We start from the raw sequence: 19524 nt of genomic DNA on the forward strand, positions 1-19524 counted from the left end.
TAGACATGAAAGGCACAGGTAGTTTATGTACTGTATGTTAAATGCAGTTGGGCCACATAATTCATCAGGCGCTGTTTAAGTGATACTTTAAATCATTATATCTTGGTACAGAATTAAAAAGGTTCCATTAGCACCCCCTATAGGCTGCACGGTTTAATAGTTCATCTCAAAACAAACGAACATTAAACAAACAAGAACCAACAATTAACCATTAAGGCTCTAATCTAACATTTGTTTTGGTGGGGCTTTACACCAAGTACAAATCCAAAAGTTCCTGGTTGTTCTCAGAAATGTTCATGGAATAATTTAATTAGGAGATAAGGTTTCATGCCTGCAAAAATCATATTCAGGCTAACTGAGCACACAAGTTCATAAAGTATCCAAAATATAAAGGGTTCATCCTCAGGGGAACTGGAACATGATCCTTTCTTAACTGTTTTACTAAAAGCTTTTCTACAATTTGATACTTGGTTCCATTTGTGACACTCAGGATAGACCGGACGTAAATCTGCCCATCTATGGAGATATGATAGAGAATGTTTAAGTTGTTAGGAATTGAATGGTTATATATTAAGGAATAAGGTAAGTGTTAGATGTAAGACCTGGGAAGATATTTTGTTAGGTTGTGTAAATATATATTTATGTGCCATCGGTGTCTCCCTAAGATGAGGGTACTTTAGCCATTACTCATTCCTTTATATATATCATAAGTAGTCTATGATACTCCTGAGAGTTTTAAGTTTCTTATGGATGATTTTAATGTTGGACTAATATTTATATTTCTCTTTTTTTTTCTCATCAAACTTTTGGACTGCTCTTTTTTATCCTCTCGTCAAAAATGAACAATGAAAACACTGAACTAGATTTCGTACTGATCATTTTATATCGAGAAATTCACACAAATCCTATATATAATATTAAACATGTATTACTCGGTTAGTAGTAATTAAATAGTATACACAATTAATCAGTTGCATTTACATAAAGAAAAAGTTACGCTTTGTGTATCAAATAGTTATGTTTTAAGAAATAAGCATATTATAGAATAAACTCAGCTCATTAACAATAAAAAAAAACAATATAATAAACACTTATTTTAAGCATCATGATACACAAATAATTTAGCTCCAAAATATAGATGAGAGATGAAGCCTACACTCGACACATGTTGGGTAGTAGTGCGCTGCTCCCTATGGAAGTGTCTCCACGTTGACGTAGGTGAGGACCACATCGTGCAGGATGTTGATCCTGTTGATCTGGTTCAGCTCTCGGACTCGGTGTTGGAACTCAAACAGCGGGATGTTGTTCACTGCCACCCTGAACGCCTCAGGAGTGCACAGGATCTTCATCTGGAACAGAGCATAACAAGAGTAATCTACTCCATGGAGTGGAAAACATGTAGTGCACATAAAAAAGAAGCACATTCAATCATCATGTCATTTAGGGAAACCCCTTCTGTGCGGCATAACCTTAACTTGAGCTCCCTGAAAAAGATGTGTTAGGATGAATTAATGTACTAAACGTAACTTTTGTAATTGGAAAATGCAAACTGAGACTGAAGTTGTTATTGCTGTGAGAACACATGGACACAGACGGATTAGTTGCCTCTTGGCGTTGCCAGTAAAGCATAACTGTTATTGATGTTATAGAGCAACACGAGACCCACACTGACCTCCAGCAGTCATCCTGCAGTGCAGCACGTCCCTTATCTAGGAACCGCTTGCACAAATGTCTTTCCAACCCTTTCCATCTTTTCGAAACGTTAGCCTGATGTTAACCATGAGAAAGTGACCTAGAGTCAGTTGATACCATTTTGAAACATCAACATATCATTGTTAAAGTCTTACCACAAATATATGGTTAAAAGGGTTAGTAATCTTTTATGTTGTGTATGTGGTATTAAAAGCTGTAGAGTGGATTAATAAAACAGGCTGACAGTTCAGTTTCCACAAACCAATGTGGTGATGATCTGTTCATGTTAACATGCTACACATAGATAGATATTGATTTTAGAATTGTCTGCTTTTCTCGTATATTGGAACCAGATGGATCTGCACTTGTGATATAACACCGCAGGTAAGAGGAAAAAAAAATAGTTTGTGGGATTTTGAGGTGAACTTTTCAAATCTACTTCCTGGTCTGATTCCTCTTTCTAGCACTCACCTCAAATGGGCTCCCAGGAGCGAAAGGGAAGGGCCCCTTCAGCTCCCTCTCCTCTGGGCCCCAGCGCTCACCCAGTTTGTTGTTACGGACCAACACCTGTTTGCCCCCCTCACTGAAGCGGGGGTTGATGTGGAAGGCAATGTCGTTGCCCTTCAGAAAGTTCAGTGTGAACCTGTAAAAGAGCAGTCATTTACACTGTGCGTATTCTCTCTTTAGTGTGTAGTTTGTATATCATTCACTAACTGGTCAGATTTGTATATTTTGTAAGAATTGTTTTTTTTAATGCACTAGTCAATTAAATTTAATAACAGTTCTTCTATCAGACATATAGAAAGAAGACGTCCACAATACGCATTCACGTGTCAATTTAGTGTCATGGTGATATACTGTATGTGTGTTGAAAAAATGTCACCTATTTACTGAAGTGTCTTAAAGAATCTGAAAATATATTTTTACAGGAAGATCAATGGATTAAAACGATATTCCAGCACTTGTGAGTAACCTTACATTTTAGCATCAGGTTTGACATGGCCCAAGATAGTCATCATCATCTTGTCATAGACTCCTCTGGCCAGGTTCAAGTTGAATGGCACGCTCTTGAATAGCAAGAGAGGGAGAAAAACATCAAAACATCCAGAATTATGAAGCAGCCAGTGATCAAACATACAGTATCTACAGTATGAATTCCTAAGTCTTTTCTGTACATTAGCAGGGAAAATTGAAAGTGAGATTGTTAGCATTTGGCTCACCAGAGGTCCAGAAGTGGGTGGAAGCCAGTTTGGAGGCATGATGGAGGGAGCCTGTCCAGGCCATCCTGATTGTCCCGGGTTATAGGGCCAGCCAGGGTGGGCAGGCCATCTCGGTACAATTGAGCGGAGGCTGGGAGCAGGAGCAGAAGCAGAAGCAGGAGCAGGTACTGGGACTGGAGCTTGAACTGGAACTGGAGCTGGAATTGGAACTTGAGCAGGTACTGGAGCTTGAATTGGAGCTGGTGGCTGAGGAGGCTGATACTGGGGAGGCTGGTACTGGGGAGGCTGGTACTGGGGAGGCTGGTATTGGGGAGGCTGGTACTGGGGTGTCTGGTATTGAGGTGTCTGGTATTGGGGTGTCTGGTACTGGCAAGGGTTGCAGGGCTGCCCTTGACCTGGAGCTGGGACTGTAGATGTCGTAGGTGCAGGGGCTGGTGTCATGACTTGACCAGGAAATGAATTTTGTGCAGGGACTGAAACTGGAGCTTGTTGTGTCCCATTCCAGCAGGGAGTGTTGGGCTGGCCAGTCCAGCAGGGCGCAGGCTGAGGGGGCTGTCCTGTCCACCCAGGAAACCCGACTCCAGACTGCGGAAGGCTTGGCCAGAGGTTGTTAGCCTGCGGGGCAGAACCAGGGGGTGGGCAGCCGACACACAGAGCGTCAGAATGCTGAGAGGGGGGAGAAGAGGGGGGAGAAGAGGGGGGAGAAGAGGGGGGAGAAGAAGGGAAGACGGGTCAGGGGCCAGGATGGAGATACGAGGAAGAGAGAGAGTGGAAAGGATGGAGGACAACACCTTGCGGTTGCAAACATGGCCAATTGACATAAGAAAAGATTGAAGCGTTTAAAAATGCAGAGAAGAAAACTTCAATCATTTTTGTAAATCTTACCAGTGTAGAATTTGTTGAGGTACTTACGTCCATGCTGCCTGCCAAAACAAGTGCACTTTTATTTTATTAAGTCTCAGAGGACTAACCAAACACAGAAAATTAAAGACAGAACACAATTAATCTCTCAGTTTGTAATCACAATTGGAAATAAAATAACCAAAATAAAATTGCACTGCAGTCACACTGAGAACGAATGAGCTGCAGAGAGAGGACATATTCTCTAGGTGACCACCAGAGGACTCTACAGCTTTTCAAGGTGTCAAAGCATCAGCACATAGTGGACTATGAGGGACAACAGGTTTACATTGTTAACTCAAGCTCAATGGATGCCATGGGATGTGCTTATTGAATGATGACCATAGGAAACAAATACATAATGGCATATTGATTCAGGGTTATATCATCACTTAGAGAGGAATGTGCAGTAACAACGATTGTTTGGTGTCCAGGCCCTACCACTGAGATATAGATGTTCATGTGACTGCAAATTCAATTACTATCTAACTACCTGGCCTTTCTACCTCTGAATATTTGTCTTTACCTTAGAAATACAACGTAATGCAGAAAACATGTTTAATAATAGTTGTTTTTACTTGCAAAATATAATCAAATATGTACTAACGGTTTAAAGCAAATTAAATCAGGTTTTAGTTATACATAATTATCAGAATCAGTATCAAATGTGCAATACAAAAATAAATTAAAATAAAGATCTTTATATACAATAAATGTAAGAATCTAAAGTTAAATGACCAATAAAAGGTCAAATAAAATACAAATATGTATATTAACATGTTCAAGTAAAAATCTACACATTGCACTAAAATAAACAACATGTATATTGCAAAATATACAATATATCAATTATATTATCATGTATAATAATCCTATATATGCATACTATATTCTCAAATTTAGTCAGATAGTAGACCAGAACCCAGACTGGCAATGCATTATTTTCTTGAAAACAAACATCTACCATTGAATGCAAACGAAATGCTTCTGATCCATAGAAACATTAAGCATTTTATACGAGCTGACACAGATAATAATACAATAAAGTTACCTTTTCTTTATGTTCAGGTGCAGGCAGGAGCAGGCCGTCTATGTGAATCACTTGGTTTGTACCCCAGCACATTTTTATAGGCAAACCCTGTCACTTGGCCACTCCTCACCTCAACATCTCCTCTGTCAGAAAAACAACCACCACACCCTCATGCATTACATAATGAAGATTTGTAATATAGACCTTTCAGTGTTAAAGTTTTAAATGTACAATTGAAATTTGTTTCGTTAATACTATCTCTACTGTATTTTCCTAGATGTTGCATTTCCAGACCTCAGTTGTAATTTAAAGTTAGAATGGTAAATAAAATAAAACTGGCAGAGCGAAAATGCTTCATCGGAAACATTATCAAAACAATTAAATGTATGGAAAATTTGATATTCTCCACCACAATGTGTTTTACTCATGCATCAGCTGCTTGGTTCATCCTGATATTTAGTCACCGCATGTTAGTAATGGCGTGTATATTTCTGATTTATTACTCCTCCGAACGATTGTTGAATACATTTCCAATGGCGGAGCTGAGTGTCTCACCTCATCTAATGTTGAAACATTCATTCTGGCATTTTTGACAACATTAAACAAGAGAGATGTCAGGTTCCAACTCACCTCTCCACATCATCCAATAAATCTCCAAGGCAACTGCCTCACAAATAGTCACACTGGTTCTCCTCACACTGTTATTAGATTAGCAATCATCTCAGCTGAAAAATGTCAGAAATCGCAAACCTTCCCAAAATGCTTACACTTAATCCTGTGAGAATTCAGCATTTGACATTTATCCAACTGGGTCTGAAATTTTAATCTCTATCTGGAGACAGAGAATGAAAAGAGTATTTTATGGAGTTAACTGTATTATTCACTGCTCTCGCTGCCAAGCGTAACCCTTTTGTTTAATGTAAGTAACCACCTAGGGCAAATGGTAAGCATTTCATTCATTCTATTGCATTTATACTCAAGAAACATTTGAGTGGCAGACCCACATCTGTTTGGATATCCAAATAATTACAAAAGAAAAGTAAGAAAAAAAGTAATCAACAAGATTGATACACTAACACAAAAGAGGCAGTTCTATTAATACAACATTAAAGCCATTAAAGTTGCTATATTTGGAAAATTGTTTGATGGATACATTAACTTCATTAAAATGTAAAAACAAATCCAGTTATGTAAAAAACCCTACATTTTGCAATAAGGGTAGATCATTCATACATAAACTGAACTGCTTAACATCTAAAACAGTTAAAGAATAAGAGGTACAAGTAGAAGTTGTGGGATAAAAGATCACAGTTGTCAACTTTAGGGAACTGTTGTATTCTGTTTCAGGATCCCACCTACAAGTACAACTTATTTTGCAACTTAGGCAGCCAGTAGAAGATATATAGTAAAACAACTATAACATACTCTTACTCAGCAGGAGACTTCTATTCAATTGAGTCCACCCATCAATGTGTTGCATCATGTCGAGCTTGGGCACATTTCATTCCTCACAAAGTGCTTTCCTTGTCCATTGTTTTTTTTTTTTCAGGGCCAGTAGTTAGACAGCTTCCTATTACCAGGTATGCAGTTACATTTTCCTGCTTCCAGCAGTACAAGTAAACGTGTATATCTCATAGACTTCTATACAATCTGACTTATTTTGTAAACAGTGGAGTTAAGGGCCTTTCTGCTTTGCCAGACCAGGTTTGACAGCTTCTTATTTGCACATCTAAGTACACATCTATATCAGTTTGTTGTATTCACCGACAGACATAAGCAAACAGTGTTTTAAAATCCCAAATGCTAAAAAACGTAAATATTGGATAGCTTCTGTTCCCACACTACACTAATTGGCTAATACACACAAACTGAAAGTCATTCATTCTTCGTGAGTATATGAGAGCACCCTGCAGTCTGTCCTCAGGAGGCCAGCTGTGTCTCACACATTAGGCAAGTGAAGGGTGCGGCCACATTGGACAATTTGGGAGATCGTAGCTCCTGGCTTTTTGTGTGTGTGTGTGGTTGTGTTTGTGTGGCTGTACTCAAATCTGTTAAACTGAGCATCTGCGCTGATTAGATCCTAATGTCTCATTATCTCTATAAGCCGTTACGAGTCAAATTGTGCCTTTCTTTTATTGTTTAAAATTGGAATTTCAAGTGTTCCAGAATAAAATGATAAACAAATGGCATCTGCAACACAGGGACCGATGTAACAGCAAACAGAGATGAACAGAAAATGTAATGGCAGTAATTATACAGTAGTTAGTAAATTGAATAAATGATGATCCATTATATCAAGGCTGACATTTTATTCTTGGCAATAAAAATCTATTGTTTTTGTTGTTGACTAAATTAAAAGCTGCACTAATCAATAGTTTAATATAATGTCCAATTAAAATTGGTTGCTTGAAATGAAATGAATCCTCAGGCAGCTGCTTTTAACTGCTTCACAAAATTGCAAATATGAAAAACTAAATTGTAGATATAATGCAATATTCAACTCATTAAGAACCAGATATTCCCTTTTGGAATCAGTGGAGAGAGAGGGAATATTTTTCCTACTATGAATCCAGCAGATACCATAACCTTTATATAAGAACTAAATGTAGTCACCATGGCGGTCAGCCTTTTGATTTGTGTACTATTGTTTTTTGAATCCTTGAGTTTGGCATTGTAGCCTTCTCCATATTATCTGCTTTGGTGCCGGACATCACCATATTTGGACAAGAGATTGGAGCTGGGGAAAGAAATTCATTGCTACGCCTCTTCACTGATTGACAGGTTTATGTGAAAGACACGTTTCAATCAAAACAGTGCTTTATGTTCTATTCCACACTAAATTGGACAGTACATTACAAGATGAACATCATGTTATATTGAAGAAGACAATAAATGAACAACTGACAAATGTGATAAATCAAGTGAGAAGTATGATTATTTCCTCGTAGACTTCTATACATCTGAATTATTTTTGTGACCAGTGGAGTTTAGGTCCTTTTTGCATTGGCACCAATTTTAAGTCTTGTAGGCTACTTCCTTTTTCTTTTATACAGTATGGCAGACTCAGCGCAACATATAGGCAGGTTATATTGTTATATCAACCCTGGATATGATCATAAAACCGTTTTTCAAGGACTCTTAAGCAGTGTAACAAGTTGTTGATAAAACTGATGCTTAAACTGAAGCCTTGTAGTTTAAGGGTATGCCACTTACACTTTCTCGCTGGCTGTTTTTTTAATGCATTATATTCCATATTGGAGCCATTCTTCAGCACACTGACATCGCTTTAGACAACCACACATTTACTAGCTTAATTTGAGGACAGTATTGTTTAGCTTGGGCTGCATATTGTCAGATTAGGTTTGTGCCAAGATATAATCCAAAACATTTGGTCCACGGTTAGTCTCCTGGTTGGCCCGTCAGCCTGTCAGGACTAAGAGCTGGAACTGGCAACACTTGTTTCCTCAACCCTTCTCTGCACTCAACCCAATCTGTTCCTATTGAATATTTTCGCAATTCAAACACAATGCATAACAAATATAGCAAATCAAGTGTTGGTTAAATTGGGGAACAAATTACAAGTGCTTTGTTTGAGTGGATAGTCACCATGTGGTCATGACATATGCTGATGGGAGAGAGAGTAATGATGTCAATTCCAGGAGATCTCCTTTTGTGCTTCAACCAATTGGGAGCTGAAGAAAAAGGAGGCAACCGTGAGGCGTGCTGCTGTTAGGCAGAAGAGAGCATTCTGGCAGGAGTAGGATTTTCCAAAGTGACGTAGATGGCATTTGCCTATGATAAGCTTTGGGCCTTGTTCCATCACTCATAAACTACATACTCCTCTTTTCTCCTCCTCTTCACCATCTCTCCCCCATTAAAGGTCAAGTGGAGTAGAGACAGTCCTACAAGGTTATCCCCACATTGGATAGTAAGTCACAATTTGTGGAGTTTCCTGGAGAAAAATAATGGTTTTCTATGATTTTAAATAACCTGTGGCTGCACGTCTAAACATGTTTTTGTGCCTTAAAAGAACAAGTGAGATAAAATGAAAGAGAGTGTATTTGTAACAGTGAGTAAGACAATTTCAAAGAAACTACAGTTGCCATGGGGACAACAACACATTTTTGCTGGGTTTGTGTTCACCTGTGTAATTTTGTGATAAAGAAAATCATCATCATATCTGGACAACTTTGAGATCAACTTAATATCCCAAAGGATTTGATTTTTCACTCTGGGATGTTGGGCTTTATGTTTCAGACACAGTTGGCAGCATCTACAACTTACATCCAGATGCACTGCAGGAAACTGTGTGCTCCCACAATCCACCACTAGATGGTAATGTCAAATTCTCACAGGGGGTAGCAGTCATGTTGTGAGAACTGTTTTCTCTATGAAAGGAAACATTATTGTAAGTCTGTAATCTATGTTTATATCTGGTCAGTTGACTCCTTCACAGACTGCATAACAATCCATAGTGCATGACATGACCAGGCCAAAAGGAGCATAAGTGTCTGATGAAGCACTGTAACCAATTCAAGTTTTATTCCACCCGCAATCTGTACTTTAAGCAAAATCCACTTCAACACTTAATTAAATAAAAAAAGTCACATTTATTTATTACTTTTAAAGAAAACATAAAACCAACTAAATAAATAACGCAACAGACTAGGTCAATGCGGGGTTCCTAGACTTCAATTTTTTTTTTCACAAACAGAAATTGCCCAAAGTGCTTCTTTTTATCCAATGTCTGCCCATGTTTCAGATCTGAAATGCCCAAACATTTTCTGGTAATAAAATAACATTGTATACTATTTATCTCGGCTTAATCTGCATCCACTCTCTTGCTGAATTTTGGTGATAACATTGTATTTCTTATTCATTTTTTAAATTTAGGCCTTGGCAACTGAAGGGATTCTAATGACACCTTTTATGCCACCAAGAGGGTGAATATTTTGTTTCTCAAAGATTCATTTTGGTGAAGTAGCCCTTCAGAGCTCTTCATAATGGCAATGTATGAAATATATTGAGCCCACTCACTAAATTGAATCACTAGGCTTCTCTATTTCCCCCCTATGTGGCTATATGAGAGAGATAGATGTGGCTGTCCATTACGCCCATAATAAGTGTAGCACTGCCTGGAATAGTCCTGAGCTGAAGGGGTGTCCCACTGCGTACAGTCTTGGCTCACATTTCCCAAGGGGATTTATGGGTGGTAGGGAGGCCTCATGGGAGACGGAGCAGGCAAGGACAGTATCATCACTAGAATACAAACCACAGGAGCAAGGAAAAGCTTGAGTAGTGAGAAAGACTTTGTCAGTTTGAACAGTGCATGCCTCCTTTTGCATGCATTCAACTATGGTGGCAAGTCATGTAGCACATATGTGCAATGACATGCATTCCTGAGTCATTCTGAAGGTGAGACACCTGTATGACCAATTGGTCAAACAAAAGGGATGTGTATCCTTGCATGCAAGTCAGCTGGTGAGATTTATCAAGCTAATGTAGCTTAGGGAAGATGATGAAAGGGAAGGACATGTATCGTAGCTCCCTCATTGATCTCTATGTTTAACTGCATCACAAAGAGCTACAACTTGGTAAATAATGGATACTCCTCTCCTATTCCCTCCCTTCAGTTAACCAGACAGGGAGACACAAGGACTTTCCTGTCACAGCAGGGAGAAATTGACTTGTGCACCCTTACACATTCACTTACAGTAGTCTTGGGAAGAACCCTGTGCTACAAATGGTCCGTCAAAAACAGACATGGGAGATCAATGAGGGCTGTGACACCGCCAGTGTCAGCAGAGGTTGTCACACTTCGAATATCCATGACGCTCAGGGGCTACAGCAGGAGTCTGGATGCACTTGACAAACACTTAGGCCTACATGTGCACTCATGCCTAACATAGTCTTTTCAGGCAGAGTGATGATACAACTTGATACAAAAATGCACTTCTAGAAGGGCAACAGATAAGAATCAAGCCTTAACAAACAAAAGACACCAAGAATATTTATAATATTATCGTGCTTTATCTTATAATCTTGAGACCTTGCCTTGAAAACAGTCCGTGTGGATATTTGTATGATTCCATTGCTTACATTGTGATAATTCTATAAATCTATGCATTTAATCAAATTTCCACAATGTTTAGTGTCAGATACTATTCCAGTTTTTAAAAACTGTAAATAGACTGGTAAAAAAACAGGGCTGCCCTGCTGATTTAATTTTTACTCTAGGGCCATGTTGAAATGAATAGAAATCATACTATGCCCAGCCTTTTCTTTTTATCTAATGTAGTAGTACACCTACAGCCCTTTTAGATAAATGCCAATTCAACCTCCTACAACATAACACATGACGTAATGCTACCTAATACTAAAATGGTTTGACTCAATATTTATTTTAAACAATAATCTTTAAATATTTACGTTAAAGTTTGTCCTGTAGGCTACATCTACTACCTGGGGTGGCAGAAACTGGACTAGGCACATACATTAAAATAATTGATTAATGTTTTAGCTTTGGCACAATATAATCTTTTAATTTTAGCGAACTACTTTTTCTAGCTATCCAGGATAACTCTTTCAACAACTCTCCCAACAGATTAACGCTATGCTAGTTTTCCAATAAGCTACTTTTACATCTTTTATGGAAGACTACATCTATTTGAACCATTTATTAAATCCTTTAGGTATATTTAAACCATTTAGTGATCCATAACGTTAAACGTTGCTAAGCTAAATGTTTAGACAAAGCTCGTTTTCTAAACTATAGCACCCTTTCCACACGTTTACACCAATTGCCTTTGTTTTTCATTAGTTAAAACCGTACTCATTTCTGTAATGTACAGTGAGTGAAACCCCTTTAGATGGTAGTTTCCCATGAAAAGGTCTTTCTAGTAAGAGTAGGAGTGGGTCTAGTTGAGGTAACGTGGCTTAGAGTTGTCCCTGCTGCACAGGTGCTCTACTTTTCCACAGCTCCTCCGCCCTCCGCTCCACAAACTGCGCTCATTCGCTCTCCTCAACAGCCCGGATGTAGCGCACAGGACCGCACAGTCCTCCTCTCAGTGATAATAACATGGCGCTGCCAGATACATAGCAGTGCCCAGCCACTATAATAACAATATCTACAATAATAGACCAAATTAAGCGACGGGACATGTGAGCACTTCGACCCCAAGACAAGCAGGTAGGCGCGGAGCATTTTGTTCGACAAACGCGCTTAGACGATGCGATTTGATTCAAATGTGGCTGCTGCTTCTTCTTGTATGGGGCAGAAAAGCCGCTCTGGAAAGGCGAAATGATTGTCTAACGGTTTAGTTGTTGTCCCTGTGTCTATGTCTGCGTTTGTATCGCCTTACGCTGAAAAAGCAGTGTCATTCTGGCACAGGTTTGTGTCGTTGCTTACGATGCATCCGTGTAGAAATAAATCTGTCATTTTGTAGAGCATGTGTTGTCATGGCTGTCAGGCTCTCCGTGCGTCGACCGCTGTCCTTGGTATTGAACTGGGTGGGCATCACACCTTAGCATGTTGCAGTTACATTTTGAAGGGTTGCATCTCCAAAATGCTTTCATTGTTATTGAAAAGAAGAGAAATTGTGGTCGATGGGAAATTAGCACCAGTGTAATGCACCTATAGCCTTATAATGTAGCAGGGGCTCACTATGCTGCTCAATTGCGAGTTTATAGCCTTAATGGACGTTTAGCTATCATTAATTCCTTTATTCTAACCTACTGTTTTATTTAAGCACTGCTCCTCATGTATCGATCTACTGTATAACAGTGATGATGACAGTGCAAGACATTTATTTGCACTGGCCATGTTTTTGCTTAGAGTCAGCCAGAGTTTGAATGTAGCTCAGGCTAATGTAGGCCAGGTAAGGAACAGATGGCTTGTTTTCAACTTCAATGTGGATTAGAATGTGTAGACGAAAATTAAAAGTAGTATCAAGGCTTTCTTTGCTAGGGTTCCCCTCTTAAGCTCATAATCACCCTAACAACAACACTATTAATAGGGGAGTAAAAACATGTAGCACAAAAAACCTGTGAGGCCTATATTTTAAAGATCATACACCAATGTTGCTTAGTGTTAGACTTGTGTGTCCTTGAGATACAGCACATGCAGTTTGCATTATTTACCTGTCTGGAAGTATTGTTAGCTTATAAAAGTATAACTGTGACCTCAAGGTCTACAACCATCCTGGAGTACTAATACTAGAGCTAAACAGTTAGTTTTTTTTGGTCAACTCCTGCAAAATGAATGAACTACTTCGATTAATGATCAATTGTTGAAGTCATTTTTAAAGCAATCATGCAAATCATCTCCTAAATCTTGCTTCGTGAGTGTTAGTTGGAGGAATTGCAAGTGCTGCTATTTTTCCTCATGTGATAGCAGCTGAGTGTTTTCATATTTGGGTTAAAAATATGATGCTTGAGGTTATCACCTTGAAGTGGAGGAAATTGTCAAGGGCATCTGGGAAATAATTAATCAATTATAGGCCTCAAAACCATATATTGTGTTATATTCCAACAGTTTGCTTTATTGCCATTGAATTTCTTGAAGCATCACTTAAACATTCTGGTCACTGTCTAAGAATATACCATTTAATGTGCCAACAAATCACTTTTTGGCCATACTATAGCTTTGCAGTATATAGAAAAATCTATTATAATATACGGCAGAGTAGTAATGTTGCTACTCTGCCATTGAAATGTATTATCTGTGTTTTCACCTCTATTCTTATGTCCCTTAGTCTTTCTGGAATAAATAATTTCCTAAACATAAGCAGCAATAGTCTTGATGATATTCATATTTTCTCAGACTTAACCCAAAACTCAACCATAATTTAAATAGATTGAAGGGTGTGTTGTACTGTAGGCCTGCATGATATGGAAACAATGGACGATTTGATCATTTTTGATAACATGTAATGAAAATAGGCAGTGACCACATAATGACAAAGTAGGCTGTCAACATCATCCTTTCCGTACCTGAAATATTTAAATTTACTGACATTGTGATTCTTTCTGCAACCAAATCTTCTTCTTGGGTGTTTTCCTCCTGTTCTGCTCATTTCACGTTCTGTTTGGATACCAACGGTTCCTTGTTGTATTAAAGGGATCAAGATCTATGCATACAAATACTACTTAGCACTTACTAGCAACATAATGTGTATTCAATAACTCAAACTAGAGTAAATAATGTTCTATTCTTCACACTTTTGTTGTAGATTAGTCATTGAAAACCAGCTTTACTTTTGTTTTAAGGAGCATAAAAAGACATAGCATGATGTGTTTGAGTTAATTAGCATTACTTGACATCTAGTAAAGTGACTATTGGGAATGTGCACATTGCATGTCGATACTGAATCCATATCAATTATTAGGCAGCCCGACTTTACAGTGTATAATGTGACTAATAGACCTCCCTCCATGTGTAAAATGTATGTAGTGACCCTTTAGGCTAAGTGTCCTTGATGGTGGTGTACAATCTCTCAAACCATCCGCCTCTCCATATCGCACGTAAAGTGAGATAAAATGTTCTCTTTGTTCGTCCTTTAGAGGTGATGGAGTGTGTGTTATCTTAAATTGGGAGGAAACTTAGAAGCTGAGTCAATGTGTCGGTCTGTGTTTTCTTGCTTGCACACTGCCTGGTTATCCACTCTGTAATGTATTCAGTGCCAGCAACGAGCACAACAGCTTTACATAATGATCAAAGCTTGAGGGATGCCAGAGCATGGCTTCACCCTGCAGTAATAATAATAATAACCTTTGAAGTTAACACAATCCCACAACCTCATTGCCTTCATATTCTGTTTCTCATTCTCTCTAAACCTTGTGCACCTTCACGCATGCACGTACCCACTCGAAGGTCCTCTCCTGTTTAATGTTTCTGGATACGGGTTGAGTGCTTAAAAAGAGGAGAGCGATAATGAACACATGACTAACTATTTTAGTCCCTATGGCTCTGCACTAGACTGCTCTTGCTGTCTATGAGGAGGCAGCTTTCCACGCTCGCGCAAATTCACAATTACATAAGAGTCAGAGGGAGTCGTACATTGTATAATTTGACCAGAAGGAGAACATCTTGCACCTCTTTGCTATGCATGCTGTATTACATCTCCTCTATTGGTGCTACTTCCTCAACCTTCACGACTGAACTCCTGTGCTGCTGGCCATCTTCTCTCTATCTGTGGTTGAATAATGTTTGAAATGCAAGTGTGGGAATGTGTTATCTGTAATTAAAGCGTCTGATTCAGCCCTCTATTCCTACATATATAGGAGCCTCTCACAAGACTTATTAGGCATTTTATCCAAGTGTCTGGCGGACTTGAGCCGGTCGATCTTGCTAATCAAGGAGCAGAGTGAGGGAGCATGCAAACAAGGTTTTCTGATAGAGAAGAAGAGAGGAGGAAAGATGAAGAGAGAAGTACAGAGGCGGAGGAAGACGGCAGAAAAGATAGAGACGTGAGGAGAAAGGTTATGAGAGAAGAGGAAGAGCAGGGAAGGTGACCATATAGGAGAGAGAGGAATGAGGATAGATGAATAACCCACATCCCAGATGGGTGGGAAATACTGATGGGTAAAGTATTGGGATGAAAAGGAGGGTTAAATGGGGGTGGGAAGAATAAAGATGTGGGAAAAAGAAGGGGGAGAATAAGACGATCAGAAGGCCAGAGATGAGTACAAAGAGAGGAAGTAGTGCCTGTCTATCTATCTATCCCAGTGTGTGTTGGGGGTCTTGCTTCCGCTCAGTCTGTCGCTTCTGCTCATTTCAGCTGCGAGCGAGCAGTCCGTCTGAATGCCAGACTCGTCTTCTCATGTCAGCACTTTTGTCCCAGGTTATTGCATTTTGCTGTTTTTTGTTACCGGATAAATAAAAAAAAAGCTTCCCTTGGCATGTCAGTGACAACATGAAGTATACGTGTGTGTGTGTGTGTGTGTGTGTGTGTGTGTGTGTGTGTGTGTGTGTGTGTGTGTGTGTGTGTGTGTGACAGAGAAAGAGATAGGGGGAAGACAGCGAGAGATTGAGCGTATGAAAGAGACATTATGACAAAGAAAGGGCTAAACATGAAGCAATTGAAAGAGACGGAGAAAGATATATGTGTGTGTTTGCATACGCTTCCTTTTCATGTCTTAAGCTGGAGAATCATGGATACCTTTTGCCATAGGCATTATGATTCATATATAAGGAAATGGTACAGGTGTTGCGTTATGTCTTTTAGTGTAAACTGGTGGTGAAATTACAATTAAGCTTGACAAATCAAAATAAATCTGCACAACATTTGACGTGCAGACAGCAACCCAATTAAAATGTGGTTTGTCATGGATCTAAAATATTGTGTTGTCAGTCTTCGAGCGGTATCATGTCTCTTTCTCTGGCAGAGAGTACTCATACACACACACACACAAAAACACACACACACACACACACACACACACACACACACACACACACACACACACACACACACACAAGCATAGAAAGGGTTAATTTAAATCTCAAATAGCATCAGAATTAGTAGAGGAGACAAAGTCCACCCTAACCTACATCCTCCACTGTTTTCTGCACTCAATGAGGCTGTTCCAATTCCCTTCTTGTACTAAAGGCAGGAAAGGCCTGACTGGGTCTGTGCTACTATTGTGTGTGTGTGTGTGTGTGTGTGTGTGTGTGTGTGTGTGTGTGTGTGTGTGTGTGTGTGTGTGTGTGTGTGTGTGTGTGTGTGTGTGTGTGTGTGTGTGTGTGTGTGTGTGTGTGTGTGCTGTTGGTCATGGGGCTAAGGCATCAGAGGGCACTGATGAAGAGGCCCAGTGAAGCTTGAATACGCAGCGATGCCCTCAGGCTACTGAGTGCTGCATCTGCCCAACTCAGCGCTGGCCCTTACAGCTCTGTCACCCACCCTCCGGGCTGAGGGTGCTATGCTATTTCTGTGTAAGTGTGGTTGTGTTGAACGTGTGTGTTTGGGAGATTTTAACAGGCCTCAACTTCCCCTGTATGTTTGGAAAAATCTGGGTTAATCAGCATTTTTGTAAATGGACAATATGGAGGCCCAAATCTGCTGCTAATGTGTGTGTTTTCTAGCATTTCCTGTGTGTGTGTGCATGTGTTGTACTAGTAAACTGCTGTAGTAACCACTTGGAGCTTAATTCCGGTTTAATAGCTATTAAAGTAATACCTGTTTGGAATGGGCACATCCTTGTAAAGCCAATTGTTGTGTCTGCGCCCTTCCCCCAGAGGGCTTTTGAAGCTGTGCTCTTGGATCATGAATGGGCAAAGTTTGGTTGATCTGATGCTCTCAATTGTTTTTATTCTCGGGGTAATACAGAGGATATGGAGGAGAAGAGCAGGAGAGTCCATAAAGAAGTAAAGATACAGACTGAGATAACATATAGTTCTGAAACTTTAAAAAAAAGTTCAAATAAATGTATGCTAGTGTGTATATATATATATATGTTCCCTTATTCTCATCTTCATTTGACTTTTTGATTATATTTTTGGTTTAGCTTTAATGCCTGTTTTCCACTGCATGGTATACTGTAGCTTGTCTTGTATACTCGACTCACTTTTAGTAAATTTTTAAGATTTCTTTCTCACTGCAGTCAATACAGGTAGACTTTTTAAGCTTTTTAATTGGCCTTCTGTGAAACCGGCGTGACATGATGAGCGTCAACATAACGCAGTTCCTGCTGGATCCACGGTGTGGTTTTGTGTGCTGCTATTTTAGAAAATCTTGGTTAAGTGAATAAAAAAAGTGTAGGCCTCTCTTACCAATCAGTGGTCTGCAGTGTCTTAACTCCACCTTCTAGTGATGGAAAACGCAGGTGTTACCAAATAAGTACCCGAATCCAAAACTATACACAACTTTTGTCGATGGAAAAAGAGAACAAAGTGAATCGTACCATGCAGTGGAAAAGAGACATATGTGATTCTCACACAGATCTTTTTCACTATTGTTTAAAACACTGTTTTTTTGCGGTGTTACAACTCAAGTTAAACACCACTAGTTGCAAACTAAACCATAATAAAAACAACTCATAACTTGAAGCAATGGCAGTGGTTTGTGCTATGCACAGCTAAATACTGCTGGCTGTCTATTGCTCGCTTTGTCTATGAAATCCCTCTGTATAATTACTTACTTCTTTTGTTACTCCTAGCAGTCTTTTCTACCTATCTTGAATACCACAGGCCTCCAGATGGGCTCCAGACTTCCACAAAGCATCTCAAAAATGCACTCGCACCTCATCTCATATATGTGAAAAAAGCTGTTTTGATTCTACTGTATGGCCTACTGGAACACGTTGACAGTGATTTTGACATGAATAGTGAGATAAGTGAAATAGCAGGTGAATTGTATTCTTTTTGTCACCTTTTTCTACCAGTATTATTGTTTTATAGTGAAGATCAGTTCAGTGTCTGACTTAATAACTTTGATGTATGTATACAATGAACTGTTAAATGGCCAAGGCTCACACTCTGTAAATCACTCTATAGAGCTCATAAACACTGTTATTGCTGCACATGTGCATATTTGTAACACCACGTTCCAGTTCATGATTACAACCATAAATTATGTCCCACTTGTTTAAATTGTGTCCTGGTAAACTCTTCTGATAGATGCAAAGAGCTGTATTGTAGAGGTCTGACAACCATCCAAGAGTGAATACTTTGATGTAAATGTTGTAAACACTCTCCTCAGATTTCATCCTTCTCAGGGGTCGCAGAGGAAGTATGGAGAAAGGAAAGAAACCCAGTAAAGTATCCTGAAGGGATGCTTGAAGTAGCTCAATGCTCTCCATCGTATTACCAGCCCATGTAGCTTTCATAACACTTGTCAGCAAGCTCTCGCTGTTTTGTTCTGTGATTTGAGATCAGTCAGGTGGAATTTCATCAAAGCAAACCTGAATAAGGACATTCATCATGGCTCAGCTTGATTCATTACCAAGCCCCAGCTCCCACACCCCAATGGGGAAACTTCAAAGAGAACTGAGAGGTTGAAGATGCAGGCTGCTATCGCACCGAGGCTTACATCATAGCATCCTATCCACCATCCACGCTATAGCCCCCATCTGCGAACTATTTATGAGTCAATGTGGAACAATGGCTGAAACCTGAATGTTAATTGAACCAACATCATCTCTCAGCTCTTAGACCTTCTCTATCGAACCTACAGTTTCATCCAAGGGGGCTAATCTGCCTGAGTTACTTTTTTGTTACCCCAGTCAAGTTTAATGTCCTCAAAACCACAGCAATTTACAGCAGTGATTTGAGACAGTAAAAGACAACAATTTGGCTTCTTTTTTCTACCCATCAACTGTTGAATTTGTCATCTGAAATCAAAACTGTCGCTGTGAGATTGAATCTGCTGCAACTATATAGCTAGCTAGCAAAATAGGCTAACATTATCTTCAATGGTAGGTTGGAAATGCTTTCACTGGTTTAATAATATATATAATGATGTTCAGTGGACTCTTTTAAAACAAGAATCTTGTAAGTGAACTTGAATTTGTTGGCTATACGTGAGGTGATGAATAAAGAGTGAAGTTAAAGCCAGTTGATAGACACAAAACATATAGCATAGTCCACGTGTGGCAGTCTAGCAATAGTCAAGGCTAGCAAAGTAAATATACAAAGGAAACATGAAGTAACATAACCCTGTGTAGCTGCTTAGCTTAAATACTTTA

At 39.3% G+C, this 19524-nt stretch overlaps 2 protein-coding genes across 4 annotated transcripts in view; one reads left to right on the forward strand and one right to left on the reverse strand.

The window, feature by feature from the left end:
• Positions 1-910: 910 nt before the first annotated feature.
• LOC134877114 (galectin-3-like) lies at positions 911-4898 on the reverse strand. 3 transcript variants are annotated; one of them, XM_063902501.1, is made up of 7 exons: positions 4864-4898; positions 3798-3835; positions 2913-3578; positions 2671-2759; positions 2164-2335; positions 1673-1767; positions 911-1349 (listed from the first exon to the last, which is right to left on the reverse strand). In XM_063902501.1, the coding sequence occupies exons 2-7, from the start codon at positions 3828-3830 to the stop codon at positions 1346-1348; spliced, it is 1059 nt and encodes a 352-aa protein (XP_063758571.1). In that variant the 5' UTR covers positions 3831-3835; positions 4864-4898; the 3' UTR covers positions 911-1345. The 3 variants fall into 3 exon arrangements, with proteins under 3 accessions (XP_063758571.1, XP_063758570.1, XP_063758569.1); XM_063902500.1 differs by lacking the exon at positions 1673-1767 and having other exon boundaries at positions 2913-3527; XM_063902499.1 differs by lacking the exon at positions 1673-1767.
• A 6966-nt stretch (positions 4899-11864) lies between these two features.
• pak5 (p21 protein (Cdc42/Rac)-activated kinase 5) overlaps positions 11865-19524 on the forward strand; it is a 66350-nt gene continuing 58690 nt past the window's right edge. The window contains exon 1 of the mRNA XM_063901405.1: positions 11865-12031. The gene's annotated coding sequence lies outside the window, so the exon portion shown is untranslated. The remainder of the gene's footprint in view (positions 12032-19524) is intronic.

This window comes from Eleginops maclovinus, chromosome 15 (assembly GCF_036324505.1).
Source record: "Eleginops maclovinus isolate JMC-PN-2008 ecotype Puerto Natales chromosome 15, JC_Emac_rtc_rv5, whole genome shotgun sequence".
In the NCBI taxonomy this organism is placed as follows: domain Eukaryota; kingdom Metazoa; phylum Chordata; class Actinopteri; order Perciformes; family Eleginopidae; genus Eleginops; species Eleginops maclovinus.